We start from the raw sequence: 19,913 nt of genomic DNA, 5'->3' as shown, positions 1-19,913 counted from the left end.
ATTTTGCAAAGAAAAGTGTCTGGACTTCTTTAAGTTGCTTGAAGACGTTTCACCTCTCATCCGAGAAGCTTCTTCAGTTCTAAGGTCAAATGGTAGAGAGTCCCAGATATAAACCTAGTGGGAGTATCCCCCTTCAGAGGGACAAAGGGACCCCCTGATGATCCTCTAATCGCCTGAGCCAAGGTGTGAAACTGGGTGTGGGTCCCAATCAGCCAGAGTTTCGGGTGTGTTCATTGTGAAACCTGGCCCCACCTTATCATGCGAATTCCTGAGATCAGATGGCCCAGGATGTGAGTGGGCGTTAAGGCGTCTGGGAAGGGATCTCAAAACTGGATTGGTGTCGTAAACCCCCGCCTCTGTTCAAAGATGGTCGCTCACAGTGGACATAGATGGCTTCTTTCACTCCTCTTTCAAACCATCTGTCCTCTATGTCCAAAATGTGAACATTGGCATCCTCGAAAGAGTGTCCTTTGTCCTTAAGATGCAGATGGACTGCTGAGTCTTGTCCTGTGGAGGTGGCTCTTCTGTGTTGTGCCATGCGCTTGTGAAGTGGCTGTTTGGTCTCTCCAAGTCAGCAAAGTCAGCAAAGAGGCACAGAAAAGAAGACCAGACACCAGCGAGGGAGGATAAGAAGGACAGACGCAACAACATTGTCATCCCCTATGTAGCCGGTGTATCAGAGAAACTCAGGAGAGTTTTCTCCAAGCATGACATCCCGGTGCATTTCAGACCCAGCAACACGCTCAGACAAAAACTGGTTCACCCGAAAGACAAAACGCCAAAACACAAACTTAACAATGTGGTGTATGCTGTACAGTGCAGCGAGGAATGCTCAGACCTCTACATTGGAGAGACCAAACAGCCACTTCACAAGCGCATGGCACAACACAGAAGAGCCACCTCCACAGGACAAGACTCAGCAGTCCATCTGCATCTTAAGGATAAAGGACACTCTTTCGAGGATGCCAATGTTCACATTTTGGACAGAGAGGACAGATGGTTTGAAAGAGGAGTGAAAGAAGCCATCTATGTCCACTGTGAGCGACCATCTTTGAACAGAGGCGGGGGTTTACGACACCAACTCTCTGCCATCTATAATCCAGTTTTGAGATCCCTTCCCAGACGCCTTAACGCCCACTCACATCCTGGGCCATCTGATCTCAGGAATTCGCATGATAAGGTGGGGCCAGGTTTCACAATGAACACACCCGAAACTCTGGCTGATTGGGACCCACACCCAGTTTCACACCTTGGCTCAGGCGATTAGAGGATCATCAGGGGGTCCTTTTGTCCCTCTGTGGGGGGTCACTCCCACTAGGTTTATATCTGGGACTCTCCACCATTTGACCTTAGAACTGAAGAAGCTTCTCGGATGAGAGGTGAAACGTCTTCAAGCAACTTAAAGAAGTCCAGACGCTTTTCTTTGCAAGCTCCTTTGACTACGATGACCTGGATGACTGAGAACCTTCACAGACATATGTGTCAAACTATCTTTAATATTATTTAAGTGAACATGAGGCTGAAATAACTTTAAGATTTTAAAACAAAAATTCATCTAGTTTAAAGTGAGTAAAACAACAGTAAACTCAAGGCACTTTACATTGTAAGATAAACACCCCACAATGATACAGAGAAGAACCCAACAATAAGTTGACCCTAATAAAAGCACTTGGTGATAGTGTGAATGAGAAACTCCCATTTAACAGGAAGAAACCTACGACAGAACCAGGCTCACAGGGGACAGCCATCTGCCGCGACCTGCTAGACTAAATTAGACTGAAACTAAGAGTTTGATGAGCCTCCTTTCTGAAACAACAATGACTTCACACACCAGTCAAGCCCGACATAAAAACACAGTTTTGTACTCACAATAAAACTGTTCACAGCAGATAAAGCGCATGACTACAGTCCCCTTTGTGTGAGGTTCTGATTTTCTCAAACGCTATTTACTTGGACGCTTAATGGACTGAGCCATTGTTAATTCCACCTGTGCAGACTTTCAATCAGTCAGAAAAAATATTACTACAGTACCGAAACTGGATTCAAAGTCACACAAAAATCTCACAAGGCTGCTTTTTTAACCAGCAAGAATCTGAATTAACATTTTTTTATTAATTTTTTTTTACATATCCTGCCACATATTGTGTGATGATATTCTCTCATAAAGGATTGGTCCAGGGTAGCCTAAAGTAAATAAGGTAGTAGACAAAATTAAGCAGTGAAGCCTTTGCTTGGCATTTAAAGTTTGACCATTGATTATCAAGACACTTTTGAACATTCCTAAGAAAATAATTACTTCTGCGATCACTCTCACTGTCAAATTATTTTACTATTAATATCTGCTTATTCCTCTATGACAACACATCTTTGAAAATGAATATAGTGGAAAATTAATACCTTTTCCTGTTTGTATTTTTCTTCAGGTCAGCAGTTTTGTCAAACAGAAAGAAGGAACAACCAGTCATGTGCTAAGACCTCTGCCAACAGAACAAAAAGTTATTAGTTTTGATGACAGTGCAAAATTGTGCAATTTTGTTCCACATCCAGCTTGAGGATTAACAAACCATGTATTAGTCACAGACTACTCTGCAATACAATACAATCGATATCTTTTGACTATCTTCCACATGGAATGAGGAACATAGAAATAGCCATTTTCACAGCCTGGAAGCATAATTAAAAATTCAACATCCATTAAGTCTTATCTATTCCTTTTTACATACTACGTTTTGATGCTGTTTAGTTTACAATAAGGAGTGTGGATAAGAGTATCCATGACATCCATTTATAATAGCAATCCCTAAATGGATCCCAGTTGTTCTACTGTATGCTAACCTTATGGCACAGTAGTCAGCATGCCCAATGCTAACAATTAAGTTTTTTATTTTCCTCTTCAAAAACAGGATTTACTGGTCAGTGTTTTTCTGTCGCTGTTTGATTTGTGCTACATGTAGCTGCCGTTGGTTAGCAACATGGCTAATGCTAACAGCATACACACGATTAGCTTAGAGTGAGGATTATAGAACCGTTCATTTACAAAAAGCAAAAATACGCAATGAAAACACCTCACTACACATCAGGGTTGGGACCAGATCATATCAGTTGGACAGAGGGGCATTCGGTGAATAATTAAAATCATAAACACACATAGTACACACATAGAGAAATGTAGCCACAGTTAGAAATGCGCACAAATGTCTATCTTGGATTGCAGAGACAAACAGGAGACAGCAGAAACATTCTCACTGGATGTAGAAAGTGGATCAGTGAACTCACCATTGAGCAGTTTACCGTGAGCACCGCATTTCCATTTGTTTTGCATTTTTCCAGTAGGACCATGCTTTAAAACTAGCTGCACAAGCTGATGAATGACCTCATTTTAGCTTCAAAGACACATGAAGTACTTCCCACTAAAGCACTAAACTACAGTGAACCAAATAATTAAACTAAGCTCACACTACATTACACTTTTTGGAGATATGGGTGTTTATGTTTTTCATTACAAAATTGTATAAATTAGTGTAACTTATAGTTCAAGTGTATAAGCAGAATTCAGCTGAGTGGGCATAATTACTATATTGAGTGGGCCTGAACCCCCAAAGCCCTAACACTAGTACACAGTTTGTAACAGAACTAAAAGTAATGATTCAGCAGAAAATGTTCCCCATCAGCGCTGCTGCACATGTTCAAGCTTGAGTTCACTTTATTTTATTTTCTGTTTAATCTCCAGTAACACAACATATTCTATGAATTAACATGTTTTTAGCAGCTGTCCTGTTTGGACTACAGCTTTTAATGTGCTAGGAAAAATCAGGACAAAACTTGGATTTAAACAATATATTAATACAAAGAAAATGATTTTTTTTTTCATCGCAGCTAACTTAAAGGGTTTGAGCACTCTGTGACACGGTTGACTGTCAAAATCTATAGGTGGATGAAAAATATTAAAAATTACAGTGTAGTGTCGGCAAAACAGCTCCTTAAACTACATTTGGTCAGCCAAGTTATTTCTCAGAGATGCTAATCTGAAAATGCTGCAAAATGTGCATCTCTTCTAAATAAAAAAACAAACAGCTGCAGCTTAATAAAGCTTCACCACATCTAACCCTACCTAACTCTACCTATCATACTCTACCTAATCAAAGCTTATATTAACCCTTACCAAATATATATCTAATCCAGCCAGGATAGCAAGCACAATGAAATGCAATCAATTTTTATACATATTTGATGCTTACTTTACTATTTCCAGGGCTGAATGTAAAAGAGTGATTTGATGATTAAGGGTGAGACAACCAACAGTTTAGAGTCATGGCTTTTAAAAGTATATTCAAGTATGGATGGCTGGTTTGCCGGGTAACATTTTCAGACCCTCAGGACCATGTAAGGCTGGAATGGCCTCAAATACCTGGCCTGGTTACACAATGCTCCGTGTTCTTGTATAAGATCACAAGACTTTCATGTTACAGCAGATGAAAACAGTGTGAGAGTAATGCAAATTTAAGGAGGTTGTGGTATGCTTTAAACTAGATTGGAGAATTTCTATTGACACTTAGGAATCAGAGAGACACTCTAGCATTGTCCTTTAATAGGCTTTCTTCAAGTGGTGCCTTTCTATTCTGGGGGAAGGCACCACCAATTGGTGGATGTGAAACCTGGATAAAAAGGAACATAATGAAAGAAAGAAAAATGGTGGAAACTTGCTGAAGAATAAGAAGTGTTAAATCAAACCTAGGCTTTATTATAGATCTGACACAAAATTAATTACTCCTTATTTGTGCTTATTGCCCACCCCAATCATTCACTTTAAAGTTGCCTTAAAATGAAACAATCCCTGACCAGTATGAACAGGAAGAATGATTATGAGCAAACCTGCTTCAGTTTTCCTATTAGTACCAGGCTATTATTCTTTTTTTAGTATTTGCTTTGTGGTTGGGTTTAGTTTAAGGCAGAAATGAAGCAATAAAATGTACGACTGGAGAGACAAATAGGTCTACAAAATGTCTTAACATCTAAGCAATAACACTGTCATTGCCTCCCTCTATTTACTCAACCTGTATGTTCTATCAGTTGTGTGCATGTGCATAGGCACTGATCTCTTTTCCACGAGTTGGCATGGCCGAGGGAGAACTTCTAACCTCTAGTTATCAACAGTTTATCAACCCTTTATTCATTGTCAGATTGTTTTTCTCCTCCATGTGGTGGTACTGCTGACAGAGAGCATGGATAGCAGTAAAACTTTCTTGTTTACCAGTACATGCATGTTTGTTGTCTTCCTCCTTGCAGATACTGGAAGCCAAACTCTATGGAAATGTAGTAGAAATACTTGCTTGAGTCAATGTTTTGGAAATACTTTCATAAAGCTTATTCTTATTCTGTTTTTGCATATTACTGAACTCACTCACAGTTGTGTCCTGACTCCTGACATTGAGTTTCTTGGGTAAAACTGTAATGCAGTAACTCTGTCTAGGAGAGACACTCTAATAATAAAGTTAGTCTCTTCCATCATGGTCTAAAGGATTACTAAGTTTAGTCACATCAGAGTAGGCAATGTTGTTATATCTCACAAGGTTAAAGTTTTGTCATAATGTGAGATTGGCTGGATCCACAAAGCAGACTTCGTGAGTAAGTAGGGAAGGGACTGTGGTGGTGGAATGAGTATAGGAACACAGGAGGTTTACAAGGTGAGAGAGAGTGACACTGTGAATATTGCAGGTTCTAAACTGAAGCAGACCAAATCTAACTTGAGGCTGCGAAGTGGCAGAATATGGAGGAAGTACTAGATCAGCAGGTGGGTTTCCTTGGAGAGCAGGTGGAGAGCGGGCAGGCAGGTTGAGTCTGGGTCACAGACATCCAGAGGTCCAGGTAGCAGTGAGAAAGAGACGCAAAACAGCTTGAGTTGTTACCAGATTGCGGGAAAGTTGATTCTCAAGCCAGCATGCTCCAAATGGGGCTCTCAAATGAGCAGCTAAGAAGGGCAGAAGAATAAAAGGATGAGATCAAACAAGACTGATAGTGCCCTAGAGTCACCAGTTTAATGGGAACAGTCTGTTAGGGAACTATGGCCTGTCCTTCTTACACTTGAAGCCTGATGAATCAACTACCAACAGGTGAGGAGGTGTTGACCCACACTGCGAAAACATCTTAATCTGGTTTGGGAACAGCACCCTGCAGGGCAGACGAGCTCTACAGAGGGTTGTGCGATCAGCTGAGCGCACCATCCTCTCCGAGCTCCCTGACCTGCACTCAATCTACAGCAGGCGGTGCTGGACCAAGGCCAGGAAGATCGTGAAGGACCTCAGCCATCCCAACAACAGACTGTTCTCTCTGTTGAGGTCAGGAAAGTGATTCCGCTCCCTGAAGACCAACACAGAGAGACTGAGGAGGAGCTTCTTCCCGCAGGCGATACGGTCTCTCAATCACACCACCACACAGTACTGACCCACACATATGGTTCTTACACACACACTGGACATTCTGGACATTGTTTTCACTCATCACTTTAAGCATATTTGCACTGCACAAGACACTTACAATTGTGGATTGCACAACACTGGACATTATATTCTTCATTTCCAGTTAATACTTGTACAGCTGCTGTTATTGTGTATATATATATTTATATTTCTTCATACATTCTTATATATTTCTATACTGTGTATTGTGTATTTTGTTGTACAGTTATTTTATTTTCAACTTTAATTTATATATTTTATCTTATTCTTTCCCAGTTAAATTTACCCTTCTTTCTAATTTGTGTTGTACAGTTATTTCATTTTTAACTTTAATTTTTATATTTTATTTTATTCCTTCCTAGTTAAATTTACCCTTTTTAATTTTCATATTTATTTCCTATCTTATTCATAGCCTTTTCTTTTTTTTCTTCAGGTCACGAGCAGTTGTCTAAGCATTTCACTGCATATCGTACGGTGTATGACTGTGTATGTGACAAATAAAATTTGAATTTGATTTGAATTTGAAACTCCGCCTTAAGGTGGAAACCTGAGACAAAACTAGCATGACAACTCCATGTTGTAAAATTGAAAGAAAAAGAGAAACACAAACAAAACCTCAAGAAAAAAAGCCCTCAACAAAACTGCCCAGTTCTGCAGAATCAACAAGTTTGGCCAAGGTTAAGGGGCTCTCTACTTATTTTAAAAGCTGTGTCTAATATCCAGTGATGTTCCTTTATTAGACGTGCACTTTAAAATGTCAAAGTCAGGAGTCTGCTGTCTGATTTAGGTGAGGAGTTTTGAGTTGTTGGTAATGTAGTAAAGGGGGTTGCAAATGTTACTGCATGTTTGCATGCACCCCCCCCCCCCCCCCCCCCCCCCACTTCCAAAAAAACCCTGTCAATAAAAATTCCCCCTGAGTAAATCCATGTGCCTTCTTCCTTGATTTGGTTAAACATAAGTTTTTTTTTTCCTGCCCTTAGGGAGGAAAATCGGAAACAAAACAAAAAAAAACAGATGCACATCTGCTACGTTACAAATTGTTAATTATTTGCTTCATCTTGGAGTTGCACAGTGTATTTGTAGATCTACAGAAACTATGAAGATGCTAAGTTTTTTTTATTGGCAGTGAGTAGGATGGACAAGATTAAAAATGAGAAAGCGACGGCGGAAGTTGAGCAGTTTGTAGACAAAGTTAGAGAGGTAAAAATGAGATGGTTTGGACACATGCAGAGGAGGTATAATGGATATGGACCTGCAAGGCAGGAGGAAAAGAGAAAGACCACAGAGGAGCTTCATAGATGTAATACAGAAGGACGTGCAGAGGCGGTGGATAGTAGGGATGGGGTGCAGATGGTCTGCTGTGGTAAAATCTAAAAAGAGGAGATTTACTAATGTCAATTTCAGGCATGTTTTTAATATCATACAATAAAATGTACAACTCGCAAAAAAAGTTGAAAAAACCAAACACATCTATTTATATAGTTGCGTGTGGACTAATTATTACATTTTTACCCGTCTAAACTTCCGAGCTTTCTAGACTCTGCTCGCTCACGTGACTGTGTCAAGGCCGGAAGACGTAATTACGGTGTCGACGTCAGCAAAAGCGTGCGCGCCACCTTCAGAGGAAGCTGCACGCGGGATGTGTGGGACATAATGGTGGATAGGTAGGGAACACACTTAAGCTCGCTAAGAGTAGCTCTTCAACTGTTGATCAATTCCCAGTTGTTGTCTTGGACTCTTCCATCGCTCTGACCCGACAACCGCTCGCTGCTGCAGCCCGCTTGGACTGGACGACGCCCTGGACCACAGAAAAATGCCGAATATCAAAATATTTAGCGGTAGCTCACACCCGGACCTGTCTCAGAAAATAGCGGACCGCCTCGGTCTCGAGCTGGGAAAGGTTGTAACAAAGAAATTTAGCAACCAGGAAACATGGTGAGTTGTTTTCTTTGTTTTGTAGCTACTTTTAAAAAGGCTTAGATTTTAGAGGTGTGTCTGGTAGGCAAATATCGTAGCCTAGCGACATGTATTAATGGGAAACGTGGTGTCACGGTGAAAGTGCCGCGCACTGTTGTCAGGAACTTGTAGTCCATGCGTTCCACAGAACTAATGCTAACCAGCTAATTCTCAGCACCAAAGCCGCCTCAAAATAGGTTTAAAGTGCCATCATGTACCGTCTAGAGACTGTCATTTCCGGACTGCATGCTTCTTTTTTTACCCTCAGTTTAACGCTTGTGCAGATCAGATCACAAAGGCAAACACGAGCCACTGTTTACTCTCCCTCATCCATCTCCTACCTGCCATGATGTGTTAGCTCCTTATCCCTAATTGTTTATTTTTGTCACCTTCTCTCCTCTGGCAGCGTGGAGATAGGGGAGAGCGTGCGTGGGGAGGATGTCTACATCGTACAGAGTGGCTGTGGAGAGATCAATGACAATTTGATGGAGCTGCTGATCATGATAAACGCCTGCAAGATTGCCTCCGCCTCCAGGGTCACTGCTGTCATCCCCTGCTTTCCGTACGCCCGGCAGGACAAGAAGGACAAGGTGGGGGTGAGGGATATCTGTCTACTTACTTCTGTCATGCCATTTGCCATCCAGCACCATGACAAGAAGCCTGCAGCCATGCCCATCAGCCAACAGGGCATATTTGCTTTTCTTTGTTTTTGTTCCCTCCTTTGTATTGTTTGCTAAGTTAACTTGAATTGCACTTCCATACCTCCCCATGCAGCTGTTTGGATTTTTATTTATTCCCTTTTTGGCATTTTAATCATACAGCACAAATCAAATGTTTTTACATGTTAATCTACTAAATAAAAAATGTTAATATAATATTGCAATGTGAGTTTGCTTTGTAGCAGGGCCAAAGCCATCATTCTCAACTGTTTTGGCTATTCTAATGAATGCCTTTTGTAGCTAAATCAACCCATCTACCTCTTATATTGTCAGTACTAATGTATAGTGTCACTATGACAGGGTAACCTGCAGCATTTGTCTGCTATAATTTTACTGAACTGCTAAGCTCTCTTAAGTGTTATTTTTAGAACTGAGCACTGCTTGCCAGTTTACTTATTCCATGTGACTAACAAGAGCTATTTTCATTACAGAGCCGTGCCCCTATCTCTGCCAAGCTGGTGGCCAACATGTTGTCAGTATCAGGCGCTGACCATATAATCACAATGGACTTGCATGCTTCACAGATCCAGGTGAGCAACACAACAGTACATGCAAACAGACTTGTTTCTCATACACCGCCCTCCAATTGGTCAGCCCTGCAAAATCACCATTTTGGTTTGCATTTTAAACTCCCATGTGGCTGACATGTGAAAATTTGCATTGTGAATCTTGTTGTTTACTTGGATACTATAAAAGAAAATGAAAGCCCATATGTTTAACCAGTGTGTGTGTGTGTGTGTATATCTCTTATTTGCAGGGATTCTTTGATATACCCGTTGATAACTTGTATGCAGAGCCAGCTGTTCTGAAATGGATTAAAGAGAACATCCCAGAGTGGAAAAACTGCATCATTGTCTCACCTGATGCAGGAGGAGCCAAGAGGTATGCTCCCACAGGAGTTCTACCTTTAACCATAGCTTAACCTTTCCATATCTTCTCTAGAGTTTAATTTAGATTAACATTCTGTTGGCTTTACCTATCTCAACAGGAGTTTAATTTGATATGTAAAAGTAGTTTAAACACAGAACTTTAACTGGTGCAATGCTTGCTTTTTCTTTTGCAGGGTCACATCAATAGCAGACAGGTTGAACGTGGACTTTGCTCTTATTCACAAGGAAAGGAAAAAGGCGAACGAGGTGGACCGCATGGTTCTCGTCGGAGACGTGACCGATCGGGTCGCCATTCTTGTGGATGATATGGCCGACACATGTGGCACAGTCTGCCATGCTGCTGACAAGTAAAGCACTTTCTTAATCTTTTAAATCAAGTAAATTTTGAGCTTTGCTCCAGTGCAAGACGCAGAGCTATTTGGGCTACTATGGAAACTAAGTGATCATTACTGAATCCCATTTAGACATGTGTTTTGCAGACTGTGTCCAGTGATATGGAGGCTCGTAATGCATCTTGCTCTTTCTCTCTTTTAGACTCATTTCTGCTGGAGCAACTAAGGTGTATGCCATCTTAACTCATGGCATCTTTTCTGGCCCAGCGATCTCCCGCATCAACAATGCTTGTTTTGAAGCTGTGGTTGTCACCAATACGATCCCTCAAGAGGAGAAGATGAAGCATTGTTCCAAAATACAGGTCAGGAAATTGAAAACCGTTTCCAGAACAGAAATTGACATAAGAGCTGAAAAACGTCAGGTTGCTGTGTGCATTTTTGGAAAGCTGGTGTTTGAAGCTGCACAGTGTCTTACAGTTTGTGTGACATCTTGTTCTTTCTTGCCTTCAGGTTATTGACATCTCCATGATCCTTGCTGAGGCCATTCGCAGAACTCACAACGGCGAGTCCGTGTCGTACCTGTTTAGCCACGTTCCCTTGTAACAAAAGCTGTCTACCATCAACCTTGTGCTGTTAACACCAAATAAGAGAAGAGGGATTTTCCCCAACTCAAACACAACCATTAACAAAGATGTTCAGCTAATTGTTTGGAGGGAAAAGAAATGTCATGTCTGTTACTAACGCTGGCCCCACCTCACTTTAAGTCCTTTCCCTTTCAACGGTGTACCATCACACCTCGGGCGCCAAAGCAATCACAAGCTACTAATTCAGGCTGGCATATTTATTTTATATGGATAAATGGTGTTTTATCCACTGTGAACTTTGTTCTTCATTCATAACTTTTCGATCCAGAGTTTCTCCTGACCATCTCACCTCTGCAGGAGTAATTTCAGTCTGTTGTCAAAGAGCTAATATGAATAACCCTGGACGGCTCCAGTGGTCAGGAGAAGCTTCTGCTATATGAAGCTGTTACAGTGCTTTTTGTTACATTGAACGAGAGTAGTTCTTTTTTGTTCCTTGTTTTATCCACTGCTGTTTAAAAGATTATAATTACTGAAGTGAATGTGTTTTGAGAGAGTTTACAGTGCCACTGAAGCTCCACTCAACCAAGTGTGCCTCAACAGTCTGAAATGAAAATATTTTTCTTGCTTTATTTTATTTCCCTCCCTCCCATGTTTCTGTTTGGATTCCCATTGGACAAAGCACTTCGGTTTGTCTTAGCAGGCTGAAAACAATAATTTTGGATATTTCTTTCGGCTCTTGAGGTGCCCTCATTGAGTGGGGTTTGCCCAGTGTCCTCGGGGGTCTGTGAGGAGCCTTCCATAGTTGGGTTGTTTGGTTTTTAGCTTGGGGTCTCTGCAGGCTGGAGCTTCCTTCAGAAATGTTCACCTGCCTTTTATTTCTTTGTCTGGAGGAAGGAGTTGTCAGTTATGTGCATAATCCAAATCTTTGTGTTTTTATTTTTTTCAGTAGACTGAATGTGCCAGTTATTTGATGAATGCATTCTTAATACAATTAAATATGCATCAGATCTTAAACATGGCTCTTCTATGTCTTTTTTCTGCTTAGACACATGAAAGTTGAAAGGGATATATATATTTGTTATTCTGGAAAGTAAAAATCACAACCTGTTCATTAAAATGTGTTCAGCATTTACACATTGATTATTCATCTGATCAATCATGACACGTACTGTTCTCCCCTGTATAAGCCATCGATGTAGGGTAAAAGTATCAGTATTGGTATGTTGTAAATGCCAATACTGATCCTGCATTTACTTGGTATCAGATCAAAACTAAAATCTGCAGTATGGCATAGCACTAATGCACAATACTTTAATTAGACTGGATGTAGCTTATAGCTAATTTCCACAATGTCCTTTTTCCTGTAACCTGGCTTATTTTATTCTTTTTAGTAACCAAGGATACTTTGTATTATTTTATATTACTCCTGCATTTTACCGTAATATTTTGTGATGCCATTTTTTAATGTAATCCAAATATAGAGGGCTGTCTGTTTGTTTGCCCACCAGATATTCTTGCAATCTGTAGAGTCTGCTGATAAATTTATATTTTGAAAGGGAAGATGAGGTTCTTTATACATCCGTTATCAGTTATTGGATTAGTAACTTAAATATTTTCTTAAAATTGCTAAAATATTTTAGCTTGGCATTGATAAAACTCCGTGGAACATGAGCCTGCCGGAAACAATTTCTTCATGGGACGCACCCTTCTCCCGAAGCTCGGTGTGGGGGGAAAAAGCGGTCTTGACTGACAGATGATACAACCAATCCATTGTGTCGTGACGTAGCTCGTCTTGTCCAATGATTATTCTAAAGGGGGCGGGGTCAGTCACAGACACCAGCAGATCAACGCTCAGTGCGCCTTGCTCTCTAATCCCATTGCAGACCCAGGTTAGGGGAGAAACAAGTAATGGAAATGGTTCAAAGGAAAATAGAGGAAGATGGTGACATTCACTGCAGAGGTAATAAATGCAAAATCAGATGTGAAGTCCAAGATGGAGAGGATTCAGATTATTGTTAAGGCAGCATGCCATAGTTTAGATAAGAAGAATATCAGGTGAGTGGATGTAAGGGGGGACTAAGTAGTCACGGAAGTCAAGAGGGATAATGTGGTGGTTAATTTTTTATAACCACATTAATCCTAAAGTGGAATACAAGGAGTCTTTTGTCAAATGGTCAAGATTTTTAAAGAGTTTATATACAATCATACAGAAAAATCTGACATTTGTATTCAGGAAACATGGTTGAAGCCTTTTTGGGGGTTTTAGAGTGTATGGGTATATTGCGGTTAGATATGATATGAAAGAAGATGAATTAAAGATATTTCATTTTTTGTTTAATGCTGGACTCATCAAGAGGATCTAAGGATATAGAAGTGATGTGGGAGTAAAACCCAGAAGATGGCAGTAGTGCAACATCGTTGGATGCAGGCTGCCTTTAAAAATGGAAGAAGAAGAAGAAGAAGGAATTCTATTGTGGACCACTTATCGGAGGAGCATCTGTGGTAACTACGGGCACAAGCAGAAATACCCTCTCCTCATGCAGCACTGGAAAATACAATAACGACACACCTATTCTGCCTCCACATTCCTACAATGATCTGTGGAAAATAACGAATTGTTTTTCTGGTGGAGACAGCTGACAGAGTAAGTAAATGATTATGATCACACACTGTAAATTGAGTTTTTTTAACCTAAGTGTTGTAAATGGCTTTTTTCATTCATTTTTCTCTTATAACTGACTGTGCATGCCTGACTGGATCTGCTTAATTTCTCTAAGGAGAATAATGGCCGGCGGTTCTGAGAGTAAACAAGAAGAAGAGGCACTTGGCAACCTAATTGTTCATTTCCAGAGCTACTTGCATGGAGGAACCTCCAGCTTGTTGTCCACCCTTCCCACCCTTATCGTCTTTCCTGTCTATAAGACTGTTTTTCGTCAACAAATCCACAACACCTCAGTTCACAAGGCAGTGGCACAGCTCTATAGAGAGGGCCCTGTGAAGCTCTATAGGGGTGTGGCTCCACCGTTAGTGATGAGGACGCTGAACGGCACACTGCTCTTTGGCCTCCAGGATACCCTCCTCCGACAGCTCCCTCTGTCATCCCAGAATGTCATCTCTGCCAAGGCCCTTCCTGCTCTGGCAGGGTTTGGGGCAGGTGTTGTAGAAGCCGTGGTTTTTACGCCCTTTGAGCGTGTTCAGAATGTGCTGCAGAACAGCCAGAATGACAGTCGTCTACCCTCGTTCAAGAGCGTCCTTCTAAGGCTAAAGGCAGAGGGGATTGTTTTGGGCTACTACAGAGCCTTCCTGCCCATTGCAGCCCGCAACGCCTTCGGCAGCTCCCTCTACTTTGGACTGAAGGGGCCTGTGTGTGTTGCTGTGGCGGAGCAGGGGGTCTCACCAATGGCCTCCTCTTTCATCTCAGGAACAGTGATATCAGTGGCAGTCAGCTTGACTCTGTATCCACTCTCTGTGCTTGTGGCAAACATGCAGTCACAAGTAGGTGGGGACGTTAAAGGGGTCATAGCATGCTGGGCTCTGCTCTGGAAATCTCGTAATAGGAGTTTGGCGTTACTGTATCGAGGAGGTTCCATGGTTATCCTGAGGTCGTGCATCACTTGGGGACTCACCACTGCCATTTATGACAGGCAGGAGAAACGATCAGGCTGAAGATACGTGCTCCAGACATTTTTATCCACAGAAGTGTATTCAATTTTGATATTGTTCACAGGAGACATTTTGACTTATAACTGCAAGAAAAAAAACGTATTGATAAGCCTTTATAGTGTGGGAGTGAACTACCACAAGCAATTCCGGTACTCTGAAACCATAACTTTAACAATTATTCAATATATTACTTCCACCTGCGCTTCTCTGATGTTTACTGCAGTGAGTGAAGAAAATGCAGTCATACTAACAAGCTAATTTTCTGTGTCAAAATGTGCTATCAAGCTGACAGCACCACTGCTAAGACTTCTGGTCTCAGAGATGGGTTTGAATAGTTCTCCTTTGATGAAGTTGTCAGTCACATATGCTTTGAATTTTTATTGTTTTGTAAGGAAAGAAATTTTGCTTAGGACTCAAAAAACAAGAATTGCTGTAAGCCAGCCAGGCTTAAAGAACGGATGCCATAATATAGTCAGAAACACAGATTAGTTTTCTACTACCTGAGAATTAGGATTATTGTGCACTGCTGGTAATGTCATCACACAGCCACAATGTAGTTCTGCAGGGGCAGTCCAAGATTTTTTGGGGCCTAAAGCAGAATTTGATTTGGGGCCCATCAACCACCCACTTTAGCGCAGCCACAATTATCCATGAATTGTCCATGTTCGATCATTTGTCATGTCATACATGATCATGCCTTTCTAGTGTAGTGGAAAGAAATAAACCAAGTTAACTTTTGTAAATTCAAAACATCTGACTGTTCATACTGTTTTTAAAATGTGCAGAATGGCAGAAAAGTATATTAATTCATAAACATACCTTTATCCCAATGCTTCCCCCTCATTTTTTTTCTTTTTAGCAAAATAAGTCTTTTTTTTTTTTTTTACATATTTGCTGCGGTCTACTTTAAAATACTTATAGTGGGCATGAACGTGGCCGCAGCTATGACAGTGAAAGTGATCAAACCAGTAGCATTAACCTGTCATTTTATTAAAATATGTATCAAAAATATTTAGCTTTCTCTTTCATGAATACAACTTATATATCACAAAAATTTAACATTTATTAACCTGCATTGTGTGACATTTCAAATGCTCTCGGGGGCCCCCTGCTGGTGAGGGAGCCCACAACCAGCTGCTTAGTCTGCTTATAGCTGACACATTGACTTATGCTTGTCCTACCTCTTTCTATGCTTCTATGAGGTCATTTACAACAAGCGAGTTGTTAATATCAGCCAGGTACAGCTTGACCACGCACACCCATTGACGAGAGTGCAAACTGCAAGTCGTAAGGTACTATTATTATGTGTTATGAAACAGGTTTTCTGTGCACAGAGGGAGTTATGTTGTAGTTCAGTGTAAAACACTGGCACTATACTGAATTATATTCAGTCTTACACTTTTTAATGTAATCTGTTATTTCCTCAGGACTGTCAGTCTTTCTGTAGCCAATGATTGAAGGTAATAATCATTGTTGTTTTACTTTTTAAAAAGTTAATTTGAATGTCTTTTGTTTGTGTGAAATGTCATTTTTATTCTGGGCATTTTATGTGCTAAAGAGGACAACCTACTGTGACCCATTAACTCACCTGTTGTTTTATTATTATTATTTTTAAATGATCCTTTTATACTGATCCTTAGCATAAGACCCCATAAATCTATGTGCCGTTTACATCTGTGGATTGCCGTCTTTTTGCAAGATAAACAATTTCCTTCTGAAAAAAAAAACCAAGGTATTAAGCCATGTATGGTCTCAATATATATGGTGACCATGAATCATCATATACATATTATGAATTAAAGACTGTAAGAAAATAAAGCTAAGTTTCGGTCACTACTGCACTGTTTCCTGACAGCAAGAAGGTTTTGGGGCAGGGCTAAGTGGGGCCTTCCTTTGAGGAATTTTCCTGCTCTTGCTTGTGGAAATGTCCAAACACATCCCGACTGGATGAATCAGGAAAATAATTCTTTGCTGCCTCTTGTTTAGCTAGGTTCCCCACACACACACACCCCAAGAGCATGCAGCTGCTTCCCCTGAAGGTATATAATTTGCTTACAGCGTATAACAGTAAAAGAACATGTATTTGACTGTCAAAACAGCATATTTTCCCCTATTTACTGCCAAACAAAATAACAGTTACTGGAAAGTATCGGTGTTTTCCCACCAAGTGCATTAACAAATTACAGTCATTCGACTTTAACTGGTTTCTTTCCCTTTCTTGTTATGATTATTTTTAAGTTGGCTTGTCATAACCCTGTAGCCCACTAGATGGTACTGTGCTAAAAGAGAAAAACGTGAAATCCATCACATCACCTACAATAGGTGTCCGTTTTTCCAAACGTGCGGATACGTGAAGGAATTCATCATACGATTGCAACACTGCATAGGAAGAACTTTGACCCAACATATCATTTTTAAGGAGGTTTGAGAGGGCGGTGAGACATCAAGAGTGTCCAATTAAAATTCGCCTTCTGAGCTTTGAAAGCCAATGAGAGCCAGAGGACCGGTGTCCATGTTGGCGTGCACAAGGGCGTGTTGTCTCTATTTAAACCGTTGGTTTTGCACGGATTACACACACACACAGTTACCTGTTAAAGATTGTCTTGCAACGCGGTCCTACACCAGGTAAAACTCTTTAAATTGTTTTGTTTTTCCAGCTGTCTTAGCCTGCTGATAAATTATTTTTTTCTTAATTGCTAAGAAAAAAATGCGAACGAATTGTTTATTTTAAGTGATTATTTATGTGCTGTGTATTAAAATATGAAATACGTTATGCAACGTTTTGGTATGTATCTCTTTTAGTACACTCACTGGTGTGTTAGTCACTTCAGTTATGGCGCAGGGTGTGTACAGATGCCTGACAGTGCCTCATTTCTCTGCCCGCAGATTAGGGCTGTCTATAAGTCTTTATCAGGCTACCTAAGGTTAATTTTCCTAGACAGCCTGGTCTTTAAGGGGTCTTTTCCCTAGGGTGGTGTTAAAAATAAAAATGCACCCATTATTCTGTGCGGTCTATTGCTGTGGACAGCAAAGAAGACAGACGCTCCCCTAATGGGATAGGTCACTGAATTTCCTAATACTGCAGTATTTATGCCCTGACTTCAGTCCTCCTGGAAATATTAAATTCCTATAAAACTTGTTCCAATGCACATGCGCTTCTAATCTTATTTGCTTAGTTGGCACAGGTGTAAAATTCTCCGTATCTCTTTAATAACTGTACATAAATGCAAATCAGTGCACAGACGCACCATTTTTCTCTGTTAACAAGAGCCATTTGTGGATTTGAATGCCACCCAGTTAAACACTACATCACGTTAGTTCACCGTGGTGAGATAGAGGTACAGATACTTGTTGTTTCAGGTGACTGCATGGTTCACAACCTTTTTTTTTTTTTTTTTTTTTTTTTTTTCTCTCACGTCAGGTGGAACTTGGTTTGTGTACATGTATGGGCATGCACTGCAGACAAGATCTTAGCATGTCAGTGAGATCTTGAAAGCACACACATTCTTCTCTTAAATCTCCCCTTTTCTGTTTTATAGAACTCCTCCAAAATGAGCGACAGCAACCCAGTCAACCAGGAAGTGGAGCAGTTCAACAAGCAAAAGCTAAAGAAGACTAACACGCAAGAAAAGAACCACCTTCCAACAAAGGAGGGTAGGTCTTTAAGACAAAAGAAGTGTGCTCCAAACAAGCCTCTCATTTACTTCTTTCACCTTTCCCCTTTACTCTGGCTCACTGGTTGGCTCAACTCCTCCCTGCCTTTTTTTTTTTTCTTTTTTAAATAAAGGTAACTGCAAATATTGCAAAACAAGGACCACACCCAACTACCTGAGACCTTGTACTTAGCACCAACCTGTAAGGAAGAAACGCACGCATATTCCCACTCTTGAAACTCTAACCTGCCATCTACCACTAAGAGTGGAAGAATACAAATTTTAGAGCAAATAAACAGAAACCCCAATCATAAACTGCACAATGGTGTTTTGTTTTTTTTTTGGTTTTTTTTTTTTAATTTTATTTTAAATTTTTTTTTTTTTTTTTTTTTTTTTTTTTTTTTTTTTTTAAAAAGCAGTGTTCATCTCTGGCGTGACATGCAGCAGCAGAAAGAGGAGAATGAAAGTGTGTCAAAATGCCCATCCTTCCCCTCTGAGGCTGTGAAGCTCCCTGCTGTCTAACTCAATCTTTCTTAATCTGAACACAGCTGTGGCTACTATAAGAGAGAAGAGGCTCAGAAGCAGGTGGCACTGTCAGTGCATGCTGTCCTCTTTATGAGTTCTAAAGCCTTTTTTAGATATGTGATATGCGGTGCTGCCATCCAGACAGCAACGTTTCTCATTGCTTCATTAGGACAAAAATTGGACTTTAGGCACAGACGATCATCTTCATCCAGAGAAGTGGTTTGCACTTCTGGCTGTAAAGTAGAGCTACAAGGCCCCATTTTTAGCTCTGTCTGTGGCTCAGAGGTATGTGAGCACTCGTGTCATAATGTTGTGCTCATTTATCTGTTAATGTGACGCGATGCATTCACAGTTGAAAGTGGAAAATGTGGAAGTGATATGAAAATGTTATTCATTCATTTCTGTCACGCCTATTGCAACAAAAAGAAAGTGGCTATGAAGATAATCTATTCAGATACCACGCCATCTATAGAAATGAGTGGATGACTCAAAGGGTGTTAACTGGACAGCAGCAGGATAACTGCCGTAATGCAGTACAGACAGAATGTCTCTTTGTGCATGAAGAATTGCAGTGAATTGACTAGTAAACAAACATTCCTTGAGTTGGGTTAATATACTCAGTGGGAGCTTCACTAGCCCTCTGTGCTTAATACAGCAAGTGGGTTATGGTTGGCAATATTTAAAATTTTTGTTTTTTCTTCCTCACAGAAATTGAAGCGGAGAAGAAAGCCATGCAGCAAGGAAACTGAAGAGAGTCATGAGTCTCCTTCAATCGACCCCCCCCCCCCCCCCCCCGCTACCTGCTCGTCTTCCAAGCCCAACCATCCCCACCTCTGCCTCAGTTTTCTGTGCCACGCTGTCTTTGCTTTGAAATGGTGTTTGGGTTGACGCTATGGGAAAGATCTCTGTGACTAAATTAAGGCAATGGATGCATTTTATTGTTTTGCAATGCAGTGTAGAAAAGGGTTGAACAGGGCATGATAAACATTATACAGGGTGTAGACTTGAGCAAAAAAGGGAGGGGGGGGAATCATAATTTCAACATTGGAAATTCATCAATCATGTTATATTACTATACCATATGTATGCCTGTAAATGGTGCCATTCAGGATGTTTTATGAAAAAGGACATAAAAG

At 40.6% G+C, this 19,913-nt stretch overlaps 2 protein-coding genes and 1 long non-coding RNA gene across 5 annotated transcripts; 2 read left to right on the top strand and 1 right to left on the bottom strand.

Annotated features, from left to right (window-relative positions):
• Nucleotides 1–1,623: 1,623 nt before the first annotated feature.
• LOC309691487 lies at nt 1,624–3,577 on the bottom strand. The gene is made up of 3 exons (XR_014272024.1): nt 3,277–3,577; nt 2,398–2,477; nt 1,624–2,184 (listed from the first exon to the last, which is right to left on the bottom strand). It is a non-coding gene; the product is annotated as an uncharacterized lncRNA (long non-coding RNA).
• A 4,463-nt stretch (nt 3,578–8,040) lies between these two features.
• On the top strand, nt 8,041–11,950 carry prps1b (phosphoribosyl pyrophosphate synthetase 1B). 2 transcript variants are annotated; one of them, XM_082555425.1, is made up of 7 exons: nt 8,041–8,390; nt 8,818–9,007; nt 9,562–9,660; nt 9,888–10,012; nt 10,194–10,367; nt 10,555–10,714; nt 10,863–11,950. In XM_082555425.1, the coding sequence occupies exons 1-7, from the start codon at nt 8,269–8,271 to the stop codon at nt 10,953–10,955; spliced, it is 963 nt and encodes a 320-aa protein (XP_082411551.1). In that variant the 5' UTR covers nt 8,041–8,268; the 3' UTR covers nt 10,956–11,950. The 2 variants fall into 2 exon arrangements, with proteins under 2 accessions (XP_082411551.1, XP_082411552.1); XM_082555426.1 differs by having other exon boundaries at nt 8,043–8,390; nt 8,818–9,001.
• An 825-nt stretch (nt 11,951–12,775) lies between these two features.
• Nucleotides 12,776–15,774, top strand: LOC309690264 (solute carrier family 25 member 53-like). 2 transcript variants are annotated; one of them, XM_082507237.1, is made up of 3 exons: nt 12,776–12,896; nt 13,291–13,580; nt 13,714–15,774. In XM_082507237.1, exon 3 carries the CDS (start codon nt 13,721–13,723, stop codon nt 14,600–14,602), a length of 882 nt encoding a protein of 293 aa, XP_082363363.1. In that variant the 5' UTR covers nt 12,776–12,896; nt 13,291–13,580; nt 13,714–13,720; the 3' UTR covers nt 14,603–15,774. The 2 variants fall into 2 exon arrangements, with proteins under 2 accessions (XP_082363363.1, XP_082363362.1); XM_082507236.1 differs by having other exon boundaries at nt 12,776–12,991.
• Nucleotides 15,775–19,913: the final 4,139 nt, after the last annotated feature.

The sequence above is a fragment of the Aulonocara stuartgranti genome (assembly GCF_965226115.1).
Source record: "Aulonocara stuartgranti genome assembly, chromosome: 2".
In the NCBI taxonomy this organism is placed as follows: domain Eukaryota; kingdom Metazoa; phylum Chordata; class Actinopteri; order Cichliformes; family Cichlidae; genus Aulonocara; species Aulonocara stuartgranti.
The sequence above is the reverse complement of the archived record's forward strand: the minus strand, read 5'-3'. Positions and strand labels throughout refer to the sequence as shown.